This window comes from Oryza glaberrima, chromosome 3, assembly GCF_000147395.1.
Source record: "Oryza glaberrima chromosome 3, OglaRS2, whole genome shotgun sequence".
In the NCBI taxonomy this organism is placed as follows: Eukaryota; Viridiplantae; Streptophyta; class Magnoliopsida; order Poales; family Poaceae; genus Oryza; species Oryza glaberrima.
The window spans coordinates 21,994,942-22,020,255 of NC_068328.1; the positions used below are offsets into that span (position 1 = coordinate 21,994,942).

At 39.3% G+C, this 25,314-nt stretch overlaps 3 protein-coding genes across 4 annotated transcripts; 1 reads left to right on the forward strand and 2 right to left on the reverse strand.

Moving 5' to 3' along the window:
• The first annotated feature begins 6,228 nt into the window (after positions 1-6,228).
• LOC127766145 (ACT domain-containing protein ACR4-like) lies at positions 6,229-9,207 on the forward strand. 2 transcript variants are annotated; one of them, XM_052291210.1, is made up of 8 exons: positions 6,229-6,531; positions 6,915-6,987; positions 7,105-7,150; positions 7,297-7,407; positions 7,501-7,580; positions 7,676-8,275; positions 8,374-8,478; positions 8,572-9,207. In XM_052291210.1, the coding sequence occupies exons 3-8, from the start codon at positions 7,126-7,128 to the stop codon at positions 8,902-8,904; spliced, it is 1,254 nt and encodes a 417-aa protein (XP_052147170.1). In that variant the 5' UTR covers positions 6,229-6,531; positions 6,915-6,987; positions 7,105-7,125; the 3' UTR covers positions 8,905-9,207. The 2 variants fall into 2 exon arrangements, with proteins under 2 accessions (XP_052147170.1, XP_052147169.1); XM_052291209.1 differs by having other exon boundaries at positions 7,293-7,407; positions 8,572-9,206.
• Positions 9,208-10,269: 1,062 nt separating this feature from the next.
• Positions 10,270-17,160, reverse strand: LOC127766144 (uncharacterized). The gene is made up of 14 exons (XM_052291208.1): positions 16,857-17,160; positions 16,621-16,755; positions 16,145-16,283; positions 15,278-15,360; positions 15,135-15,194; positions 14,098-14,289; positions 13,531-13,659; positions 12,562-13,227; positions 12,229-12,421; positions 11,940-12,133; positions 11,685-11,789; positions 11,463-11,605; positions 11,103-11,381; positions 10,270-10,995 (listed from the first exon to the last, which is right to left on the reverse strand). The coding sequence occupies exons 1-14, from the start codon at positions 17,121-17,123 to the stop codon at positions 10,731-10,733; spliced, it is 2,850 nt and encodes a 949-aa protein (XP_052147168.1). The 5' UTR covers positions 17,124-17,160; the 3' UTR covers positions 10,270-10,730.
• A 5,604-nt stretch (positions 17,161-22,764) lies between these two features.
• LOC127768337 (uncharacterized) lies at positions 22,765-24,725 on the reverse strand. The gene is made up of 2 exons (XM_052293893.1): positions 24,118-24,725; positions 22,765-23,435 (listed from the first exon to the last, which is right to left on the reverse strand). Exons 1-2 carry the CDS (start codon positions 24,652-24,654, stop codon positions 23,094-23,096), a joined length of 879 nt encoding a protein of 292 aa, XP_052149853.1. The 5' UTR covers positions 24,655-24,725; the 3' UTR covers positions 22,765-23,093.
• Positions 24,726-25,314: the final 589 nt, after the last annotated feature.

The window sequence follows — 25,314 nt, forward strand, 5'->3', positions numbered from 1 at the left end:
AGAGCTTATCAACGGGGGTGAAAGGAGTGGTCATCCATGATAACTAGATAAAAATGGTTGAAAACAATATTGTTTAGAAAATTAGTCGGTTGAGAATTTTTCATATTTACCAATTTAATTATTAAGTGGTCATTGCAATACATAGCCGAAACAAATTAGAGAACTCAAATTTTATATATAAGCTAGGATCAGAAATGACCAAAAATAATATCGTTTTTATAAAAACGATGCTCGGTCCGCCAAGAATTTTCATCACCGTTTTCGACACATTAACTTCAGCGTATATGGATTTGACTGGGCATAGCGTTCACTGTGTCTCATTGTTTGGATTATGCTTATACTTATGAGCTAAACTCTAAATTTTAGAATTTAATTTTGAATTTGATTTTTTTCTTCATCGTACTTTATTTTATAATATTTGTTTTTAATTGCTAATGTCACGTATATAAAAGTTACTCATAAATGGTTTTTTATTTGCTAATAAGCAATTCGGATAAACACACATAAATAAGCGAAACAACAAAGGATACATCACTATCTATTCTTCACACGATGACAAGGGAAAGGACATGAACCGACCGGTTAATTTTTCTTTGATGCGCGGATTGGTTGACCGGCCTGCCGATGAAATACGTTTTGGAACACCATTTCCATGTCCAATCATGTCTCAGAGTTCACAAGGGGGTGTTAGTACACACCAAAATTGAAAGTTTGGTTGAAATTGGAACGATGTGACGGAAAAGTTAAAAATTTATGTGTATAGGAAAGTTTTAATGTGATGGAAAAGTTAAAATTTGAAGAATTATTTTGGAACTAAACACGACCTAAGTTCGATCGTGTCTCAAAGTTGACGGTAAGGTATACTAGGGTTGGCATGCAGACTGCCTTAACATATACTTTCTCCGTTTCACAATGTAAGTTATTCTAGCATTTCTCACATTTATATTGGTGTTAATGAATCTGTAAGTCATTCTAGCATTTCACACATTTATATTGATGTTAATGAATGTGTGAAATGCTAAAATGACTTAGTGAAACGGAGGGATTATTTACTTGTGGTTAACTATTCGATCGTGGCCATATCCTGAAGGAGGTATTTGTCAAATTAACCAGCAATGCACTACCGTTGTTAACCACATCAGTGACGGTTAGCTGAGAACTCCCGGGTGCCATGCCATGTGACAAGAATGTTAATATTTGGCAGGTAATCATTTAGAAAATTAAAGAACTCATCAAAAAAGTTTGTATGAACAAGAGTGTAGGGGGGAATATATATAAGTCGGTGACATGACGTCTAGTCTCCATTCTCTATTACTCCCTCCGTCCCATAATATAAGGGATTTTGAGTTTTTACTTGCACTGTTTGACCACTCGTCTTATTAAAAAAATTGTGCAAATATAAAAAACGAAAAGTTGTGCTTAAAGTACTTTGGATAATAAAGCAAGTCACAAAAAAAATAATAATTCCAAAATATTTTGAATAAGACGAGTGGTCAAATAGTGTAAGCAAAAACTCAAAATCCCTTATATTATGGGACGGAGGAAGTAGTTCATCCTTGTACTCTTTCTAGTTTTAATAAATGACCACCATTAACTTTTAAACTCATATTTAATTATTTATATTATTAAAATAAATTGTGCAAATATGTAAAAATATAAGTCATCGCCTTAAAATTGGTGATAAATCAAGTAAAAATAATTATGTAAAATATTTTAGATAAAATGGTAGTCAAATATATATGTATAAAGGTCAAGGATATTATGTATTAAAAATCGAAAGTAGTATATTGTTCGTTTTTGGATATGGACGTCATCTCCCATAATACTGATACATCTTCGATTGTCACTTTTTTAGAATTAGATGATAGGAAGAGTTATTGTTTAATGAATATGCAATGACATGAATATATATAAATTTCCATGATCCACTGAATTGATCTTTTCCATGTGTCATTATCAACAGTAAAAGTTTTTACGGTTTGACCATATATATGTGTTCTAAAACCATATAAACTAAAAAAGGTGCATTTTTAAATATGAAAAATATATATATTGTTTGCTCAGTAGCACATAGTACACGACAAAAGAGTTGATCAGATGTGGAAGTTGGCACGAAACTTCGATCGTGCTGCACCAAAACTGTACTTGTTAAAGTCGAATTTTGCTTGTACCCTTTTTCCTCCAATTGTATTTACTCCTACTAGCTTAGGATTTACTCCTTCCATTCCGAAATAAAGTAAACTTCAACTTTATCTTAAAACAAATTATTATTTATCTATCCATCCACTAATACTACTCCATTCTATAATATTAATTAAAGGTATTTTAGTCTTCTCTTTCTGTTTTGAACTTCACCTTATAGGAAGTCAGGAGTAGGTTTTTTAGGACAAGCAACTAGAAATTCCTAAATGTGGATAATATGAATATATAGATTAATTAGTGGGCTCGGTAACGACAGATAAGATTCTTCATCTATGCATTCTTAAAACCACCATGTCAATAATAGAATAAAAATATTAGAGTCTTATCTTTTCGCTTATGTTTATACTTATGACTTATCAGTCAAAATTTAAATTTTAAACTTTAAATTTGGAGGTAATTTTGAGGTTTCTTTATCGAAGTTTATTTTTTAGCCTTTAATTTTAGGTCGTTAAGAACACGTATATAAAATTTTTATTCACATATTACTTTTCGTTTGGAAACATGACGTTTCACTTATTCCACGAATAAGCAAAACGATGGCTCCGTTAGTTTTCAGGCCTTGCTGTAACTAGTAATAATAGTATACAAGATGGAAATTATCAGATGAAAATATGTATCCATTTTAGTAGATATCGTTTTAAATGATTCCATATTTTACTTAGAAAATAGTTTCTATGACCTTGCTGTATCTAGTAATAGTATAAAAGTAACTATGCTTTGACTACATGTATGCATTTAAAACGACATCTACTAAAAGGGATACATATTTTCTACTAAGAAATACAACTATGTTGTTTGCTTGGTGGCACTGGCGCGCGCTGGCACATATACACACGACAAAAAGTTTTGCTCGTTTTAATGGACCATCTCCCTAATAAATATTTCACACTGCTACAGAAAAGGTTCATTGGTGGTAGTCGGGACTTCTTATATGTGCCGGGTTACCCCCTAGCACAACATTTATAATAAAAAAACAGGTACTGATAACAACTCATCGGTACCGGTTCACAATACTGATGAATAATCCACTCATCAGCACTGATGAGTAGTCATCGGTGTCGGATCTTATTTATACTGGGTATTGACTGTGTTGGATGGGCGAGATACCTCTATCAGTGCCGGATTTTATCAACGGGCACTGATAGAGCGACACTAATGATAAATTTTGTAGTAGTGATATGGTCTCCATCAAAGGAACTTTATGACTTGACCATAGCAAGGTACACGTAATCACCAGTTTATCACAAGTGGAAGTTGAGCAGGAAACTTCGATGCTACGTGCTGCCAGTCCAAAACTCTCAACTTTATACAGTCGAATTTTGCTTGTATCGATCCTTAATTAGTTAGTTGTTCCTCCACTTGTTTAGTTAATTACTGCTTAAGCTTAGTTACAAGAAATGCTTTCGGTGGATGTGCACATCTAGATATTCGTGGGTTTGGTAATGACAGATAAGAATATAAGATCATGCACCTGCATTATGAAAAGCATGCTAATATCCTGAAATTATTGATTTTTATACTATAAGTAATGAGTATGACGTTTTCATATGTGCTACCTAAGTGACGTTTTTGTTTCTCAAATTAAGATGTCGTTTCCGTCGGTCAACAGGGGTTTGACTATTAGTGATGAAAATATAAATGTTTTAATACGAGTGGCACATGTACGTCCTAGGTATAATAGTAAGTTAAAGGAAATTGAAGAACTATTATAGCAAAGATGATATACTCCCTCTATGGCTCCATCCCAAACAGCTTAATTAACACTAGACAACGATGTTATTGTTATCGAGCGACCTTAATTACTACCCTACTGTTTCATTGTTGCTAAACAAATTGTCGAAAAGTCAACCTGAATATTCCTTGGCAAGTACCAAAAGGAAAGAGAGGGATTGAGATGCAACCTTTTGCTGCTAATGATAAGACTGATTACTCCAATGGGCTAGCTGGTCATATGTTTTTTTTTTTGCAAGCTTTCTTTCTTTCTTTTAGAGTAATTTGTCGTGTCGATGTGTCATCAACTTTAATTTGTCATGTACTAGTAATTAAGACTAGCTAGTGAAAGTATCTGAATCATTTCGTTCTCTTTTGATACAGATACTTGTCTTGTTCGGCAATTAGCTGAGCTCACTTGAATCTTCCTTAATTTTGGTGTTGAACGTGAGAGAGATGGCTGACTGCATTCTGACTCAGGTGTTACTCAAAAGATGATAAAGGATTTAACTGCAATTCATCATGACATCTTAAAAAAGATTGCATGCAGTGTACTCCCCCACCGATGATAATTACTCCCTCCGTCCCATAATATAATAACCTAAAACCAGACGAGATATTTTTATAAGATAACGAATATGACCATACGCATGCCCTGGTTCGTTAAACTATGAAATGTCACATCCAGTTCTAGATTGCTATTTTATGGGACGAAGGGAGTAGATATTGTGCATATGTGTCATATATTAATTGACTTGAGAAAATTTCTTAATCTGTACAAATGGTAAGAAAATGCTCACTGTAGTCCTCTAGTTTATTTTTCCCCCTAAAAGAATAATATTTGTGCCTGAAACTATTGTACACGAAAAACAAGTGCATTGATATAGTCAACGACACATGCCATTTACTAGGAAAAAAACATACGTATGTCATCAAATATTCTGTCCTCCCACTTGTTTTGGTTAGCTAGGGAAATGACATTATTTTATTTAATTTGTTAATGTAAGTCGTTTTCGATAGAATATTATAGACTCATTTGCTTGCGGAGGATATGCTGAAATAATAAGAAGAAAACTGGCTTAAATTAGCAGGATTGGAACTAGCGAAATTGACCATTGGATCAGGCTAAACATTGATTTATATATTTGAAAATATATCCAAATTATTTGAAAGAGCATTGACATGGTGGCCCACTTAGGTAAGCTTTCTCGCTCATTGCTCCTTGGCCGATGTACTCCAGTGAGAGACGAGGCAATTTCCTTTTCGTACGACACATCTGGGTGCAAAAAAAGGGGAAAAAACATTCCATCCTTTTCATATTATATGATTATTTGCCTTTTTTTCAAATTAGTTTTAAGTTTGACCAAATTTATTAAAAAAATATTGCAACATTACAAACTCAAAACAAATATACTATTAAATATTAAATGTTAGATTTAATAACATTAATCCTGTGATAGGTTTTGCTCAATTTTTCTATAATCTTAATCAAATTTTAAAAGTTTGACTAAGAAAAAAAATCAAAACGTGTAAAGTTTGAAAAGGGTAGCACATGCATAAAAGGAAGTAAATGGTGCCATGCCTAAAAAAAATGTTGCCGATTTGCCATGTTCGCCGTGCACAGCTGCATGGGCACATTCATTTCCTATTTCCCCCTCAACCTTCCATCTGTTCACCAATGCAATTTTTAGCTCAACATATCATATCTTAGTATAAAATTATGCCCACTAACTTTTAAAGCTCAATATACAACCATGCCATATTATTACCCACTAGCAATAATTACATATTTATTCTTTTTAATTATAGGAAAAAAATTCATTGCGCTCTGCCATTTTGAACTAAAAAGAATCAGAATTATTATTTTTAAAGAAAAAGTTCACAAGAAACAATTCAATCCAATTGCTAAAGAAATTAGACCTTTCAGCCACGATACTGCACGCCAAGAACCAATGTCGTTGTAGAATTTCCCGACCATAGCTATCAAGTTGTCTTGACCAGAAAAAAAAGTTTACATAAATAAAATGCATGAAAGATTACATTTTAAATTTTATTTAAAAGGATCAAAAAATATAAAAAAAACTAGAGAAAAAAAATCGGCGCTCCAAGCACACTGTTTTTGGTACTAGTATCCCCCAGTGTGAACGAAGCAGGCAAAAGACGGACAGCCTCAGAACCAAACAATTCTCCAGATTCTGTCCGTGGTTTGGTGAGCTGGACAGCCGTCCACACGCAAATCCGGAATAACCCAGGGGCGTAGGTGCAAAATGCGCAGGCATGAAAAACAACCCGTAGGCCAATCCCAGCCAAGATTTTGGGGGAACAAGGAGAGAGAGAAGAGGAGAGAAGAGGCCATTCTTCTCTTCTCCACCACCTACTCTCTCTCTCTCTCTCTCTCTATCTCTCTCATCTCCTGCCTTCTCTCTAGGATCGCCGCCATCCACCACATCCCACGCTTTTTACTGCCGCACACATAAGAGCACAGAAGGAGGAGGAGGAAGAAGAAGAGTAGAGAGAGAAAGATAGAGAGAGGAGCAGGAGAAGCATTCGTTCATCCAGGAGAGAGAGATAGAAAGAGAGGCTTCAAGTTCTTGGTCTCCTGCTCTGCCATGTCCATGGGTATCCATCCATCTCTGCTTTCTCTCTCCCTGTTGTGTTGGGCTTTCTTGTTCATGTCCTTGGAATGTAAAGTTTGGTTCTTTTTTTTTTATGGTACCTTTGTCCTTCCTTTCCTCTTGATTTCATTTAGTAACGGTGTTAGGAAGGAAGGATATTCTTTCTGCTCTGTTCTTGATTTTGTTTATCAATTTTCCTTTTTTTATGGCTCACCCTCTTTCAGATATTGCCATATCAGAAATAAAAAAATCTGATTTTTTTCATATATTATTCATCATACTAGTTTTAACCTTTTTTTTGAAAAAAAATATGAGAGAAGAAAAATCAGCATGTTTCTTGCTGTTCATCAGAAGCTGTAGTGAAATTTAATGGCTGCATGTGGACAGATGAAGGGTATGGCCCTACCTGGGACAGCGACGACGAGTACGACAACTTCATACGCAAGATGAACCCGCCAAGGTGCATTCACGTGCTCCTCTGCTCCTGCTTGTCTCAATTTTGGGAGATTACTATCTCATACTGTTATGTTATTAATTCTCGATTCTTCATCCTGCTTGTTTCCTTTATTAACTGTAGGATCGAGATCGATAATGATTCATGCAACGACGCCACGATTGTCAGGGTAATGGCCCTACTATTTTTTTTAAGTGAATAATGGCCCTACTATCATCTGCAGGATATTCCTAATCCACTTGATGAAGATTCTTGATTCATCTCTTTAGTGAGAATAGATACTGATTCGGTTTTGGTGGTAAATTGCATAGGTAGACAGTGCAAATGAGTATGGGATTCTCCTTGAAGTAATCCAAGTTCTGATTGATCTGAATCTTGTGATAAGTAAGGCGTACATAACCTCAGATGGTGGATGGGTCATGGATGGTAATAATAAAGCATATAGTTTACTAACTAGTTTACACCTACATATTCATTTTTTATTTTTTATTTTTTAACTAAATCCCTATTTGGTTTCAGTCTTTAATATAACTGACAAAGAAGGGCAGAAGCTTAAAGATAAGGCTACTATTGCGCGAATTGAAGACTACATTTGTAAGGTATACAAGAATCCTTGGCAATCTTCAGTATGACTACTGAATGATCACCCAAATTGGACTGACAACTAATGCATTTTTCTTCTGAAAATCTACAGTCTTTGGGTGCAGATTCAAGATACATACCTTCTCGCCGGAGATCAGTAGATGTCGCTGCTTCGAGTGATCACAATGTCATTGAGCTGACAGGGACTGACCGGCCAGGCCTCCTCTCTGAAGTCAGTGCAGTTCTTGCAAGCCTCAAGTGCAACGTTGTCAGCGCCGAGATCTGGACCCATAACACCAGGGCTGCCGCCGTGATGCGAGTCACCGATGAGGGCACCGGATCGGCTGTCACGGACGCCGACAGGCTCGAGAGGATCAGGGATAGGCTGTCCTACCTTCTCCGGGGAGGCAACCTCTCGCGCGGCGCGGCCATGGCGGTGTCGACGGGGACCTGCAGCACGCACACCGAGAGGAGGCTGCACCAGATGATGCTGGATGATGGCGACCATGAGCAGCTCCATCGGCATCCTCCGAATCAGTCCCAGAGGCCCAATGTGACGGTGAGCAATTGGAATGACAAGGACTACTCGGTGGTCACCATCCGATGCAAGGACCGGCCGAAGCTTCTCTTCGACACGGTTTGCACCTTGACAGACCTGCATTATGTTGTTTTCCATGCAAATATTGATGCCAAGGATAATCAAGCTTACCAGGTGAATATGCTGAACCAAACATATGTCCTAATTTGCCATATCCATTCTTCATGAGATTCAGTTTGAGAAAACATGTGACATTGGGGGCGTTTTTGTAGGAATTCTATGTGAGGCATGTAAATGGATCTCCAATGCACACTGAAACTGACAGGTTGCGAGTCATCCAGTGCCTTGAAGCTGCTATTGAACGGAGGGTGTCTGAGGTAACAATTGAATGAACTTTTACTGTCTCAACAAAGTAGAAATCAGGACCGGTGTTCACTCGAGAACATCTTCTGAATGTTGGTTGTTTTCAGGGTGTGAAGCTTGAGCTCTGCACAAATGACAAGGTCGGCCTCCTGTCAGAGGTCACCCGAATCTTCCGCGAGAACAGCCTGACTGTCACAAGAGCGGAGGTGAGCACGAGAGGAAGGATGGCTGTCAACACATTCTATGTTCGCGATTCCACAGGAGGGACGGTTGATCAGAAGACAATAGACTCCATCAGGCAAGCCATAGGCCAGAACATTCAGGTGAAAGGCCAGCCTGAGCCATCAGAGCCACAGAAGAAAGAGTCACCCACATGGTTCCTCTTCGCCAACCTGTTTCGACCGAGATCTCTCTACAGTTTCGGGATGTTCATGCGCTGATCTCATGAGCCGATCCCGAAAACCGCACTGAAAATTCTTAGCTGACGAAGAGGCCCAAGAATTCAGGAAGTTACAGAGAGGGCCTTCATTCTGTTCAAGACTTACCAGTGGAGTGGCGCAGGAATGGAATAGTAGTGTAGGGGTTGTTTATAGATCATCATCATTTGTAAATATACTCGAATTCGCCATGTCCACATTGTACATATGTAGATAAATCATGTAAATATAACTGTGGAAGATATTGTTTTATAAGAAATATGTTAGATTAACAAAAAAATATTGCTCCTTAGAAAATTCATTTTAAAAGCAGCAATTTTGGCCATTGCTTTCAAATTATTGTAGCTCACCTCTCACCTGAAGCTGGAATCTTCATGACAGCAATGGCTTCAAATTCTGTGGTGGGGCAAGCAGATGCAAGTCAGTGGACAAAAGCATGCTATTATCTTCTTACCTGAAGCTTTGCTGACAAAGACATATTGCATCAAAGCAATATCACATTAGCCTGATTCTGATAATGATGCATCAAAAGCAAATCAACTTCCTTGACTAACCTGCAACACTGTCATCAATCACATTAGCTGTTATTCGTTAACATGATTCCTCGGTTGATGACATGGCGCTGACGTCTCCGCTGAGCGGCTAAAAAAAAGAGCAGCTGAAATGGGAATCAAGAAATAGGCAGCATGAGAGTTAGTTTGGAATGTCTCTTACCTTTAGGGATCTCTATGACTTTGCCCATCACTTAGTGATGCTTTTTTGGCTCTGGTGATGATTGATTGGATGCACATATTGCTGCTATGATTGGTGACATCTAATCTAGAGAGCAAGTCATGAAAAAGGCAGCAGCAAGCACTGATCAAAAAAAGCAAATAATGCAGGCTTAGGTCAGAACTAGAGCCTTCAGAAGCAGGACATGATCACATTAGCAAACAGTAAAGCAGCTTTTGTTCATGCTTTGCACACACAGAAAAAATGCAAGTGCGTGTATGCATGCATGCGGCTCCATTAGGCGCATGCGCCTAAGCTTCTCCATGAATTGAGTGGGATTGTCTGAATAATGGGCAAAGTGGATGGACACAACACAAGTGGCCTCTCTGATTGATAAGCAATTAGGCAGATGTAAGCATCAAGATCTAGGCAGGTGCTGATGGTGATGTTGCTCTCCACATGGAAGCCATCCCAATTCCCAATTCAAAGCAGGTCAGCATTTGGGCAGATCTAAAGCACCAGCCTAATTTATCTTCTGATGCAGAACACCATCATCACCAACAGCAATAGAGTTAGATGTAATGCTGGTGAACACAATGCTTCCCTTGCAATATGAGCAAATATTTCAGAAACAGTGAACATGGCAAGGAATGGCTATAAAATGGAAGTAATGTTACATTAAGGATTTCATTGGTTTACATTCCAGTACATCTGACGAGTGCAAAAAGGAAAGGGAACACATCAAAAACTCTTGGCTGTGATACATCAAAATTGCTATTGCAGGAGTATAACACAGTAGAGCAATCCATTTCCCGATACAAGAGAAATAAAAAAACCATTGCCATGTTGGTGCTTTGTTGGGGAGATTGCAAAAACATTCTTCCAAGTAGCTTTCATGCAAGTGACGCTCCATCTCCATATTGCTAACAAGGGAGTTCTGACCATCTACTTTTGTATTTCGGTGTGTCCACAAGCTAGAAGTTACAACAGGCAGTTAAAATGGAGCATGCAAAGGCCATTCGCTGTGTCTAAATCTCCAGTACCCAAGAAAGATGGTGAACTGAACAGCATGGGGAATATAATCAATATATTTACACACACTAAATATGGAGAAAATGTTACCGCCTCCTTTTTCTGCCCTTCCCTAGCTGTCCAGATTTAAAAGCATGTTCCTGCTCCTGAAGGAAAGCCATGGCTTTTCCATACTTTTCAGCTCTCTCTTGCTCTTGTTTTATCCTCTCCTTCTCTTTCACAGCAGACAGGAAATAATTATCTTTACGCAGTTCGCGCATTGCACCCTTCTTCTCACTCTTAAGGCGTTTCTTCATTTTCTTCATTTGTGCCCTTTCCCGATCAGGGTCATAATCAAGGCCTTTAATGTAACTGCAGAAAGAGAAGAAATGGAGTCAATAAAGAATGAACAACAGAAAACCCTTCAAGAAGAATACAACATGCTGTTAACACAGAATAGAACACCAAAAAATGCATACTTCTCTTCAAATTTCGGATTCAACTGCCTGATTGGTTCAGGCTTCTGCTTTCGCATTTGGAGTGGCTGCCTTGATGCATGGACTTCATCACTTCTGTTTTTAATCAACTCAATGACTTCATGGAAAATGTATTGTAACAATCCAGGCAAGTCTGATTTATCCATAATTTCTTGCATCAAAGAAGAGATTGGCAGGAAAATTTCGGGGAACGAACATAGTTCTTCGTGTATAATAACAAATCCCCTTAAACATTCAGCCACAGATAGAAGTACACTAGCCCTGTTAGAAAATGTACGAGTGTAAGATTATGTGTTAAGTAAACCAATAATATTCAAAATGCCAGAGAAAACACATCCTCACTTGAAATTATCAGAGGAGAAATAAGGAGCATCAGAATCCATGCATATGACTTCCAGGATATTCGCTGGATTCACCTCGTGCACTTTTTCATGGATATGAAGCCATGGTTTCATTGTCTTGAGCTCCAAAAATTGATCATTGATCTATACAAAGGGTCGCTTGATATCAAGCAGTGAGCAAAAAAAGAAAAAAAAAAGTTCAATGCCTGAAACTAAAAAATACCTTTTTTCGTAGGTCAGATCCCAGGTTTCCTCCCAGAGATGTTACCAAAAGAGATTGCAGAAAAACGACAGCTTCAGGGCAGAATTTCTTAGACTCTTTAGTAGCCTGCAATCAGAGTTATTATTATTGTTATTATTATGCAGAACTGGAAGAAGAGAAAAAAGGAAATTCATGTCGAGTAAGAAATTCAGCTAATAGTTCTTCATCATTCATATAAGAACTTAATGGAACAAGATTTAGAGTTACAGAACATACCACAAGCACCATGGAACACAAGAAAGAACCAACGGCTACATCTCGACCAGATTGTATGGGGCATCGCATCAAATATTCACACATAAGCAAAAGCATTGGAGTTGCTACCACATGGCGGAAGTCAGAGCAGGGAAATATAAGAGACCATAACCGCAGAAGAAGTAATGTTTTCAAACTTGGCCAGCAGCTCTTTCCTATAAGATATATTCAAAAGCAATCACAGTAAATCACACAGTTTATTGATAATAAAACCAATTTCCTACCAAATCCAAGTTCTCAGCTCACAGACCTGAAACCTTTATATCTTCACATAGACGAGTACGTGTGTGGATAAGTCGCTGCCTCGCACAGATGGCAGCAAAATATGGAGTGTCCCCACTCATCTCAATTAAAGGCTTAACAAGGGTGTCAATTAGTTTGAATCTCACTGGACTCTGAGTAGCTAATACTGCAAAGTACTGCAGGAGAACACCATAGAAAACCTGCCAAAAGAGATCACAATACTTGAGGATACATTTAATAAATGCCGTGTGAATTGTAAGATATTTAAGAAAAAAATCAGTAAATATTTGTAGAACTATAAATACGATATTGATCTCAGTAAAAAAAAAAAGTTACATACTTGCATCTTCTTTCTATTTTCAGCTGCAAGCCTTATTGAATTGCATGTACGAATTCGACTAATAATCTCAATTATTTCAGTTTCTGACCAACCATCTAGCAAGGAGCATAGATCTTTCAAGTTACTTGGTGCTTCTATCACAAAAGGAAGATTGTCATCCTTGACTTGCGGTTCTGCATTAGACTCTTTCTTTGAATTTTGTAGATCTTTTTTCACCACTTTGCCACTGATCTTCTGTTCCTTTTGTTTGAGACCTTCCATTTCATCTTCTTCCATGGTAACCTCATCATCGTCACTTTGCTCCCAGTCTCTAGCAGACATATTACCAAAGTCATTATCACTTAAATCCTCTTCTTCATCTTCATCCTCAGCATCATCATCACCATCCTCAGCATCATCATCATCGTCATCACCATCATCATCAGATTCTTCATTGTCTGACCCTTCAGCATCTTCACCAATCTTTTTACCCTCTCTTTCATAAATTTCATCGACCCAGCCCTTTTCCTTTCTTGCTGGCTCATCAGTAGAAAAGGAATCACCAAGATCATCACCAGATATAGGTTTTGAGCTGTCTAGCTTCGTGCTGCGGTCACCCTCCTCGTCATCATCATCATCTTCATCAGAGGACTCAGCAGTTCCAAGCATTCGTTTCTGACGCTCTTTCTAGAAGACCAACCAGCATCAGAGAGATTCAATATCAGTATTTCATACGAAAAGACAACCATGATGTGATAGAATTGCAAGTATAAAATTTAATTAGATGCTTGATTAAATCACAAAACAAATGGTGCACCAGTGTTTGCATAAATAAATTGTTAAAGAATATATGGCATCCAATGACAAAGTTGATGTAAGAAGTTTTAGGTAAGACAATTGCATCCACCAGGAGAATTTGTGGCACTGGGACATTTTAAATAAACAAGAATACAATAACTGCATTCAACCCTGAAATAATATGAAACAAACCTCCAACTTCTCAAGACGTTCTTTTTCCTCCTGAGCTATTTCTTCTGGTGTTTTTGTCCTGTCTGATGGACGAGCACGTTGATCCATAACCATTTCTTTCACTAATTTATCATATGCATCTGGTTTTTCCTGGCAACAACAAATACTGATCAGACTTTACCATCATAACGTCAATAAAAAATACATCAATGTGAATTTCCCCACAGCCAACAATGAAAGTCTGTTGACACAAAAACGGAGCAAAGACAAATGCCTGTAATCTATAGGTACAAAATGAATTTATCCAAAGAAAAATGACTTCATAATGTCATAGTACCATATCCAGGTCCTTAAGGTGAACGAAACATTTAGAAAGTATATTAACAGCTAACAATATTAACCATTAACATAAACCATTTTAATCATTTGTCCATCTCATGGATATGCATGCAAAACCATTTTAACCAACTGTTGCATCCAAGTGACCGGGTGCAAACCCATTCTTCTAATAGAACATGTGTTGAATGAATAACAGTGTGATTATTAACAACATATGTAGAAGCAAGAAGCGTAGCACTAAGAACATACCTTATTAAAAATCTCCTTGGCAGTCAAACCAAATGAATCTTTCTGGACTGTACTTGAATTATATTTATTTGCATCCATTCTAGCTGATCGAGTCAAGGACAACATCGCCTGTGTCTGGGCTAACATTGCAAAGTCACTATCCAACTTGTCTACAAGATGTTCATCCTCTTCCCTCTCCTTGGCCTTTTGGGCCTGCACAAGGAAGAAATTTTGTGTTTTAAGAAACAGCTTCATCCTCTTCATGTCACACACAACTAATAACATTCCAGAAACATGAGACAAAAATACTGCAAGTATAGCGTATGTTAGTCATGTACAGCAACTTAGATCTTTTTTTCTCGAATACGCATGAGAACTGTGTATCTTTGCATTAATAGGAGGAAACGATGCATCCATGACACGGATACATGCTGAAAGAAACAAAAGCCAAAGCGCCCAACAAGGCTCTTACAACATCATAACACACACACCTACATAAGCAGGGTCCATATCAAAGATAGCCCCTTGGCCCCAACCAAATTCCATAGGCGAGCCTCCTCACTTGCTAAAAACGATTGTGTTTTAATGGGGTTTCCTCAAGTATTTCAGCTTGTTTGATTTTAGCAATGTAGATCTAATAATGAGCACGTCCAAAAAGTAACAGGATATAGTGCATATTCCCAAAATACTATAAGACCAACAGAGTATTACTGGAAACATTCAAGAATACTTTATCATTGCTTGCGACGAATACAGGGATAGAAGGTTAAAGCCAGGTTTCACTGGCCTATCTCCGAGAATGGTTCGCAAAAAGCAAGGGCTAAGCAAAAAAACTGTAAGTAGTATGATGGATTAAATCATATTAGCCCCTGGACTGAATTCAGATTATTTTTTTTGTAAAGTTTCATAGTTCAACATATACCAGAAAAACAGCAGAATGACAGTTCGATCGATCTACTTAATATTAAAACAAAATAAGGTCCTAAATGATCACACAAGAACAAAAGGACGGGTACCAAAGTAACACATATGGCATCTAATCACAGAAGATGCTGTACCTTGTAAAATTTGCTCTTTAAAATGATCTCTGACATAACTTCCTTCTTGCTCTTGTGAACCTGCCAACAAGTGTAATTAAATTGAGGTCACAGGAGACGGACTGATTAAATTTGGATCCTAATACCATCCTATCAAAACTTACATTAGTTCCTTCAGGAAGACCAGTTTCTGAAGGAACATCACCACTTTGGAGAGGTATGCGGTTCTTCGAGAGGATCATGTGACCTGAAAATTACAGAGGATTAAGCACGCTGAACAAAATCTAATCATAAATGTTGATTCATGTGGATAGGGACTCTACTTCATTTTGGAGACTACTATGATGCAAGAAAACAATTTCATGTAATAATGTCATCTTAATTTCTCCAATGGTGAAGTTAACAAATAAAATGATGAAAAGAAAACTAAAATTGGTGCATGTTTATGAGCCTATTACAGGTAAGCCATTTATTTATTATAATATGTAGTATATGCAAGAAAAAGGACTCACTTTTTATAGATAATGAACCATTAAAAATATACATACCTACATTCTACACGTAAGGGGGAAAAATCGCTACCTGCCAGTATCAACTAAAACTGAGCCTAAAAAGGGTTACGTCCTCAATTGCACAAATGATCAACAGACAGGATTTTGCAGGCCATCAATAGTTACTGGGCTAGTTTGGGTTGAAGCCTATTTTTGCCCTACTGAAATTTTGACAACTTCAATAGTATGAAATGAATGTTCGGTTTGCTACCATTTTTTGCCCACACAAGCTCAAATTCTATACTACAAAATTTGGTAGGGCAAAATTGGCTCCAAACCAAACAAGCCCACTGTTTCTTTTCAGGAACAACACAACAAATATTTAATACAATCATCATTTGAGGCAGAAAACAGAACGCTAGCTTCAAGAAACCAAAATTTCCATATGAATGTCAGAAAAGGAAGATTCACAGGAATCCAAGAAGAAAATAAGATGATTATATGCCAAGCTAAGACACTAAGACAGAGTATGGAACAAACCTTCTTCATCACTATAATCATCAAGAGGCACTTCTTCATCAAAATCATCTTTTCCTGAGAGAGAGTGAGGCAGGTGAACATCAACCTCATCTTCCTCATCATCAGATAGATTGTATTTGCTTTCTCGTTTCAGCTTTGCCTAGATAGAATTACAAAAGGGAACTCAACAAACTATAGTAATACAAGAAAACACTTATAACGATATCATCCTAAAGTTACTAACCAGAGATAAGAACAATGTGGTTACATTACAAGGCGAATATCACTAGGAACAATTGTAAGCGGAGAACAAATTAATTTTTCCTCATTGAAAAAGCTCTAAGGTTACTTCATTTTTACTAGTAACTACAATCCATCAAGTTTATTCATCTGTCCTGACCAGAGAAATGCTACAGGTGTTGACTGTTCTACGCAAAACATGCATTCTCTCTCAAAAAGAAAATCTCCAACCATGAATCCACAGCGCAGACGCGTACCATGTGCTCACGCTGCTGGCGGAGGATAGCTTTGTCGAACTCGGGCAGCGTCTCGTCCCTCTCCCCGATCCGCCGGTCCTGGAACACGGACGACTTGGCGCTCTGCTCGAACTCCTTGAGCAGAGTGTTCTCCCTCTGCACATCGCCAAAAACCAAAATCATCAGCCGATCGATTCACCCATCTAATCCCGCCCCTTCCACTAGCTGATTGATTGATCGATTGATTGACTGTTTACCTTGTGGATGGCCTCAGAGCGGGCGCGGCCGATGCGGCGCTCCTCCCCCTTGCGCTTCTTGCCCAGCACGTCGAACTTGCGGCGGGACCAGATGGCCTCGAAGGGGTTGTTGCTCCCCGACGCCGCCGCCGCCGCCGCGGCGCCGCGGGCCTTCATCGCGACGGCAGCCGGGCCGTTCTTCCCCTGCTTCTTCTTCTTGCCCTTCCCCTTCTTCTTGTCCGCCGCGGCGGCGGCGGCGGCAGCCGCCATGGGCTTCGTCTTCGCCATGGCCGGGGGACGGGGGGAGGAGAGGAGCAGCGGGGAGGCTAGGGTTTTAGTGGAGGTTTTCTCCAGCCGCTGCCTCCCTAATTTTGCTGTTGTTGATGGGCTGTCGGCTAATGGGCCTATTAGGCCCGTTTGGATTTGGAGGCCCAAAAGCGTTTAGCCCATTGACTGCTGCAGCTGGGATTGCCACTTATCATTTGATCATTTCCTGGTTTCTAATTGATCCATGGATCTTATTTTTAATTTTTATAAGTAAAATTTCATAAAACCCCATTCAAGTTGCACAAAAACCATAGTAATTTTGACACGTGAAAAATAACCTTAGGTATTATGGTCCGAAAGTTTCAGAAAACCACAATGTTAACCAATTTTACATAGTCGTATATCAAACTTTTAAAAAGCTTTAATTTCATGCATGTAATATTTATATGATGGATAAAAGATTATAAATTTAAGATGTGATGGTAGAATTTAAAATTGTGATAGATCAAACTTAAAATAATCAATAGTGCGGTTTTGTGAGACTTTCTAGGGGCTCCTAATCAGCGTGTCGGTGATATGGGCCTGAGGATATCAAGGCTAGAGGGAAGAGGCTGAACCCGGTACTCACGTGGCACTCCTGTTGACTACCAAATTTGGTAAATTGTGAATCAGGTTCGACATTGGGATTAAGACGGATTCGACAAAGAGATCGATTCGAAGAATAGAGTATGCATCGGCTGCGAAGGCATCGACTGGAGTTTACATCGGCTAAGATAGATTAGATAGAGGACAGCCAACACAGCCGATAGAGGTGATGCAGCCGATTCCGATGAAGATGGTTTCAAGGCTGTTTCTGGAATCGATCAAAGTGCTTCACAGGGATTGCCACGATGGAGATAAAGCTCTCAGATAGGCAATTATATCTATTAATTAGGATATTTCATGTAAATTCCATAGAGATATGTTTGGGCAAAAGTTTGCCGCAAAGATTTTATGGTATCTTAAAGTTTGTTAAAGATAAGTGTCGTGTCTGGCAAGGATATATGTTGTATCTTGGGTATAAATAGAGCCCGAAACCATGTAATCAAAACAACAGTTCAATACAATCTCGGCGCATCGCCACCCTTTTTACTTTCGTTTTATTTCGACGAGTTCTTGCTTTCGGGTTGAGCTGCATCGATTCGATCTTCAACTAGAGGTAAAGTTTGTTATGGCGGCTTGCATTCTCGGGGTTAATGCTTCCATCTTTATGACACTTAAATCATGTTCATGTAATCCGTCGAGTTATCATATACACGCTGTAATCTAGATTGGTTGCGCTTTATAACTTGTTATCGGCTGTTCCTTATTGTTGGGAAGTGATCGATAGGGTTATGTTACGTTACTAATCCAGTTTATATGGTGTACCCACCATCTCTTATAGGTTTTCATCATCTTGCCTAGATCTTGTACTTATTTTTATGCTTAATGCTGCATCGGTTGAGTTCGATCTATTAAGTAATATTTATTATTATAATATCTGGCTTGTTTTATGATTGTCGAGAGAGATAGTATCGGGGTTTCAGCCGATCTTACCTGATTTAGCTATTCTATATCTTATATGCTTAATTGATATGCTAGATCTGCCCTTTATATTAAGATCTTATTCGCAATAAAGTATATTAGGCTCCTGTTTGATATATTATATATGTTTTAATATCTTAATATAGAGTGGTATCGGAGTATTAGCCGATACATGCTAGATCTATCTGATCAGCTATGCTATATACGTTTATAGTCCTCATGTTAATGTATATTTTGATCTAAGTGATTTATACTGTCTCGGCATGACGACCGATCTATCCCAATCACTTGGTTTAAATACACATCGATAGAAGGATTGTATATCGTTAATATCTACAGCTGATCGAGTAGATTTAGTCTTATCTTGCTTGTTTACAACTGCTGATCGATTCACATATGACATTGGCTTGAAAATAAATGATATGTTATCGGCGGCTGGCCGATCAGCTATCGTTTATGGATTTAACCGTGGTTTTTCTTGTCTTTGTTTCTTGTTGATTGCAGGATCAAATCAACCGGCATGCTCACGAACCTAAAAGTAAGATTTTGGACCTGCACTGAAGTTAAGCAGATCTTCTAGGCCAGTGTGTGTTTTTCGCATCAACAACTCCCTCGAGGGGGGTCGGGCCCGGGGTAGAGTAGTGGCCTCCCCCTCCATGCCTGGGGGTCGGGCCCCGACCCCCTCTGCAGGACGCCACGTGTACGGAGTTAGGTGGGCGGTCTCAACGCCTACCTAACCGCATTTAAGGCGACCTGAGCGGGCGCGCCATGCCGCACTTAATGCGACGTGCTATGCGCCTGACTGGTCTATGACCAGTCGAGTGACCAATAGTACCGAGATAGTGCGCCTGCGCACTGGTCACATGTCAGGCGGCGTGCCACCTGACATGCCCCATCATGTCATGATGATTAAAGGTTTTTTAGCCTCTCATCCTAGCCGGAGTCAGTTCGTCTGACCTGGTCAACGCGGGGTTTCCGTTTCCCGGCGCGCATGAGGACCCAGAAGTCTTCATCCATTAAATGGTGAATGAAGCGGGCATCCCCCGTGTCAGCCGGTGCGATTTGATGGGCCCCATGCGCGGCGCCCGTGCTTATGGCTTTCAAGTCAAGCGACAAGACATGCATTTAATGTAGAGAATGTCCTCCCTCATCCCTAGGTAGACTTTTGGGCCCATGTGGCAGCCCCTTGAGATATAAAAGGAGGTCCAGGCCTCGTGAGGGAGGGAGAGAAAGAGAAAGATTCTTTGGCTAACTCACACTAGTGTCTCAGAGATTCAAGGGTTGTATGCCATACTCGATCAACCAAACACGTGAGTAGGCAGGGGCACAGCTACAAGGGGTGCCGAAGGGGGCCAACACCCCCCCTATCCGACCCCATGCTTATTGTACTAACTAGCGCATTAGCATGTTAATTAGTCCATTATTAATAAACATGGTATAGAAAATCAATTAATAAGAAAGAGACGGAGAGACGACGCAAATCAACTCCTCGTCATCATTGCTTCGGCTTCACACGTCTCTCTGTCCTCCCATTTCGTCTCGTTATTGAGCATGGTGTCTCAAGTCTCAAACTGTCAAACATCCAATGATACAACTAAAAAGCTAAATTCAAGCTTTTTTATGGCAGAATACATGATGTATTGTTTTATCGTCGGTATTGCTTACCTTGACTTATGACTTGTTCGCCCTGCCCACACCCCCTAGCTATAAATCCTGGCTTCGCCCCTGGGAGTAGAGTGTTACGCTTCTCAGCGGCCCGAACCTGTATAGACCGCTCTTGTCTCATCGTTCTTGAGGGGCCCGACCCCCTCTACATCACACCTTCCACCGAGTCCTCGATTCTCACCCGCTGCCCCCCGCCGAACTAACAAGGGGGGCCTTACTATCCCCCACTTGAGGAATTCACCCTCCGACACAGCGCGTTTGCGGCAGGAGCCGACCTGGTGCGCACATCACGTGCCCACGCGGGCCTAGTTACGCGCTTAGCGTTAATAGCGTTTAACATTAATTATGGTTTTGAATCATTTTTCGTAATAAAGTACTCCCTCCGTTTTTGGTTATAAGATGTTTTGACTTTGGTCAAAGTCAAACTACTTTAACTTTGACCAAGTTTGTAGAGAAAAATAGTAACATTTTCAACCCAAGACAAATTTATTATGAAAATATATGCAACTATTAATTTGATGAAACTAATTTAGTATTATAAATATTACTATATTTGTCTATAAACTTGGTCAAATTTGAAATAGTTTGACTTTAACCAAAGTTAAAACGTCTTATAACCTGAAACGGAGGGAGTAATAAATAAGAAAATCAAGTTAAAAATTTTAAATTATTAGTTGAAAGTATTCATAGCTTAAGTTGAAAGTTTTAGATTTTGAGTTGAAAGTTTCAAAATTTGGGCTGAAAGCTTCAAAATCCGAGTTAGAAGAATTCAAAATTGAGTTGATTTAAAAAAAATAAAATTGAGTTGAAAGTTTTTAAGGCATCGTATGGTATGGTTGTAATAGAATCGTATCATTGAATCCCCATAATATTTATCATTTTGAACTATTCTATTCATTTGCCTGGTCTGTGTCACTGTCCGGCCGCTTGTTATGGTGAGATATGCTTGAACCCTCTCATGTGTCAAATTCTATATGGTTTAACTTAGATCACAATATCACTCATATCTAAGGTCCATACAACTATTAGCGTCTTACAGCGACTGATCAAATTTTACATATGTTGATAGAAGTTAGTAGCAAATCCGGCAATGTGCGAAGTCCAGGAGATGCCTACACCGCTGAAATTAAGCCTAAGACCAGGTAGGTTGCAAAGCCTCGAGCCTTTCCCATCAATCCTAAAATCAAGTTCTAAAAATTTAAAAATATCTTTTGATTATTATCCAAAAACTTTGCCAGGTAAATTTTGAAAATAATGATTATCATTTTTTCCCATGCAAATATGTAAAATTTCATGTTTAGAACGTTCAATTACGCTACTCTACGTAACAGGTACATGACTAATCATCTCTTACTATAAAGTCACATTAACTTTTTAAAGCTTAACGTATAAAGATGACACATCATCATCCACTAATCTCTACTATTATAAAAATTGAAGATGTTTTTACCGATACTTTGGTAATCATCTATGTATGAGTCGATTTTATGTCCGTTCGGTTTTGGAAATACATATCCATATTTGAATCGGTTTTGAAGTTTGTTCACTTTTGAAAATACAAAAAGAGTTGTATAAGAAATCTCTTTAAAAAAAACTCGCATGCTACCTTGAGACGATCATAACTGCAACTCATGATTTTCTAATATATATATATATATATATATATATATATATATATATATATATATATATATATATATATATATATATATATATATCCAAACGAATTCATCCCACATTAAATTTCACTTTAATTAAACAGTATAACAATAATAAGATTAAAATATCCTTCACCAGTTGAATGCACGGATATTTTTTCTAGTAATTATTACATTTAAGTATCATGCAAGCATGATATATTATCTATAATTTAATAATTTATTAAATTTTAGAGATTTAAATATAAACATGTTAAATTCACATAATATATCAATATATCTCCATTATTTTTTTATATCCTATATACCTATATACTTCCTCCGTTTCACAATGTAAATCATTCTAACATTTTCCACATTCATATTGACGTTAATGAATCTACACACACACATATATATATATATATTCATTAATGTCAATATGAATGTGAGAAATGCTATAATGACTTACATTGTGAAACGGAGTGAGTAGTTCATTCTCACTTAGTTCATGCTATTTTTTTCTCTTGTTAAGTCATATCACATCAATTTTTTTAGTCCTTAGATGATTAATCTATGGTTCAAATTATCTTTTTTTTCTTCCCTCATATGGTCTAAATTATCTTCCTTCTTGTGTTCTATCACAAAGACACATTATTTTTCTTTTACATTTAAATCATCACTCTACATACTATTTGAATTTAAATCACATCAACTTATGTAAACTTATGTTTATATAAGTTTATGTTGTTTAAACTATCTTACACTTTTTTTTTCTTGTTGTTATCATAGTTAACTCTCGCAACAACGAGCAGGGTTTCATCGTGTCATATTTTTTGTTTGTAGTTTAACCGTCTCATATTTGGTATGCCAATCACTTATACATTACAGCATACTCCTCGGCTTTTAGTGCGCTTTAACCCCACCGAGTCACTGATATGTGAATTCCACCCTTCTATTACCTCGCATATCAGGGTCTTTAATGGTAGTGCCATTACTATAGAGGATATGAAACCACCCGTAAATAACATCTTCCTTATCCAGCATCATGTGAATCAAATTGACCAGTCTACACAGCAATTAGCTAGTACAAAGCACTAGTAATTAATTAAATTAAATTAATTAATTAAGCGAGGAGCCAGAAGTCCTTGTGGCGCTTGCTGGAGACGAGGTAGCCGCCGGAGCTCCGCCGCCGCACGCCCAGCGCCACGCACGGCGCGTGCTCGATGCAGTACTCCACCGTCGTCGTCGACCTCCGCGCGCCCCTCCGCCGCCAGTATTTGCTCTTCGCCGCCGCCGCCGCCACCGCCGGCCAGAGCGCCAGCTGCAGCCACCGCGCGACCGCCGCCCGCCGCCGCCGCCGCTGGCCCAGCACGAGCAGCGACGCGCCGTGGCGCCTCGCCGCCTCCACCACCGCCGGCGCGCGCTCCCGGCCGGCCGCCTCCATCACGCACACCTCCACCTTCACCTACACACATGCACAACGCCACTTAATTAGCAAATACTAGTAGAATTTCTTATATTTCTAGTAAAATTTGAAGTGTACAAAAATTATGAAAAATATATAAGTCCTTTTGAAATTCTGAATATTATTTTATTGAATTGAAACTCTGAAAAAAATTAAGTTTAGAATGTTCTTTGCTTTGAAAGGGATGGAGGACGATGAAGCAAATATCCGGATCCGGAGGCTGCATGCTTAGCTAGAATAGCTTTTGACGCCTCCATTCCGCGAAATGTGCTAAGTGGATCACTGCCTATAAGGCTATAAAGCTTTGTTTTCTTTTTATTTTTTTTAAAAAACTTTTATTGTAATGCTAATGGTTAGTAGATAATCGACTGAACTACTTATGGCCGCAACGTAAGCCGTCCAATCAACACGTGGCTGAACTGGAGAGACGATTTAATTGCATCTTTGACTTCTAATTACATGTTGGGATCACTGTTTCTTGTCAAATAGGAGTATACTCAACCTCTCAAACTTTGCTGTAACATATTTTTAGAGGACAACTTACTGTAGAAAATGTATTCTGGCATTTTAAAAAGGGGGTCTAATTGAACAGTCAAATCATTTAAGCATAGCACGAATGAACCCAAGGAGATTTAAATTACACAAGTTAACTAAGAAGTTGATGTGTTTGTTAATTAATTACCTCTGGTCTGGCTGATTCACACATGCTCCTCATGGCGTCCAGCTGCTGGTAGCACCTCGTCCTCGATATGTTCACGCAGGACGACTCGCCGCCGCCGCCGCCGCCGTCTGACGACGCGTTCGCCGCCGGCCTGACGACGGCGAGCAGGAGGACTGCGTCGTTGCGCCTGACGGCCTGCGACAGCGCCCACTGCAGCGCGCCGGCCGCCTCCGCGCGCCCGTCCGCCACCACCATCACCCGCCTCCCGCCACCGTCCTTCTTGCCGCCACCGCCACCGCCGCCGGCGCCAGCGACGGCGGCGGCGGCGGCGCCGTCGCCGTACGAGTGGCACCACCCTCCCGCGCATGGCGCGTCAGCGCAACCGCCGCCCAAGCTCGCCTTCGTCGCCACCGCCGGTGGCGGCGGCAGCTTGGAGGCAGCGTGGTAGGCGGCCGCCACCCGCTGCACGCGCTTCCTCACCCTCGTCGTCGTCGTCGCCGCGGCCACCGCCACCGTCCGGCCGCCGCGGCAGAACGCCGGTAGCCTCCTCCCGGCCATTGTCCCAGCTAGCTAGCTATAGCTAAAGTAAGAATTGAAGGAATTGAGAAGAAGCTAGCAGAAGAAGGTAGTGGCTGGAGTGATCTCTGGCTTTTTAGCGCCGGTAGGCGCACACTTATATGCAAGTGCGCGCGCAAATTAGACAATTAGTTATGCTAGAAACATTTAAATTATGCTAAAACACTGACTAATTAATTAATTAACTCAACTTCTCCTTAACACTGCTGTGTCTAAGACGTGCAGGGCGTGAAGAAGAGTTGTTAGGTCGTCGATCACAATACCTACAGAAGTTAGGATGTGCTAACAATCATCTAATTGTGTCGATAATGTTAATTAAAGATCATCAGCTTATCAAAACCCAAGTTTCATTGTTTACGGTCATGATATGGATATTAATTGATTATCGTAATTATATATATATGCATACATTTTGCAATGGCAAGAGGGGCCAATTATAAATACATACATACACCCCGCGTGCGCCTGTTATCTGAATCTCTGAAAATATATAGTGCATGGTGGTATGTCATATACTAGCTGGTAGTGGTACTAGAATTGATTAACATTTGTGCACGTATAGGTCTGGCTAATTGCCAATTGGCCAACCGCCTTTATTCCAGCGCGCATGCACACCGATTTCTCCAGCAACCAACGACCAGC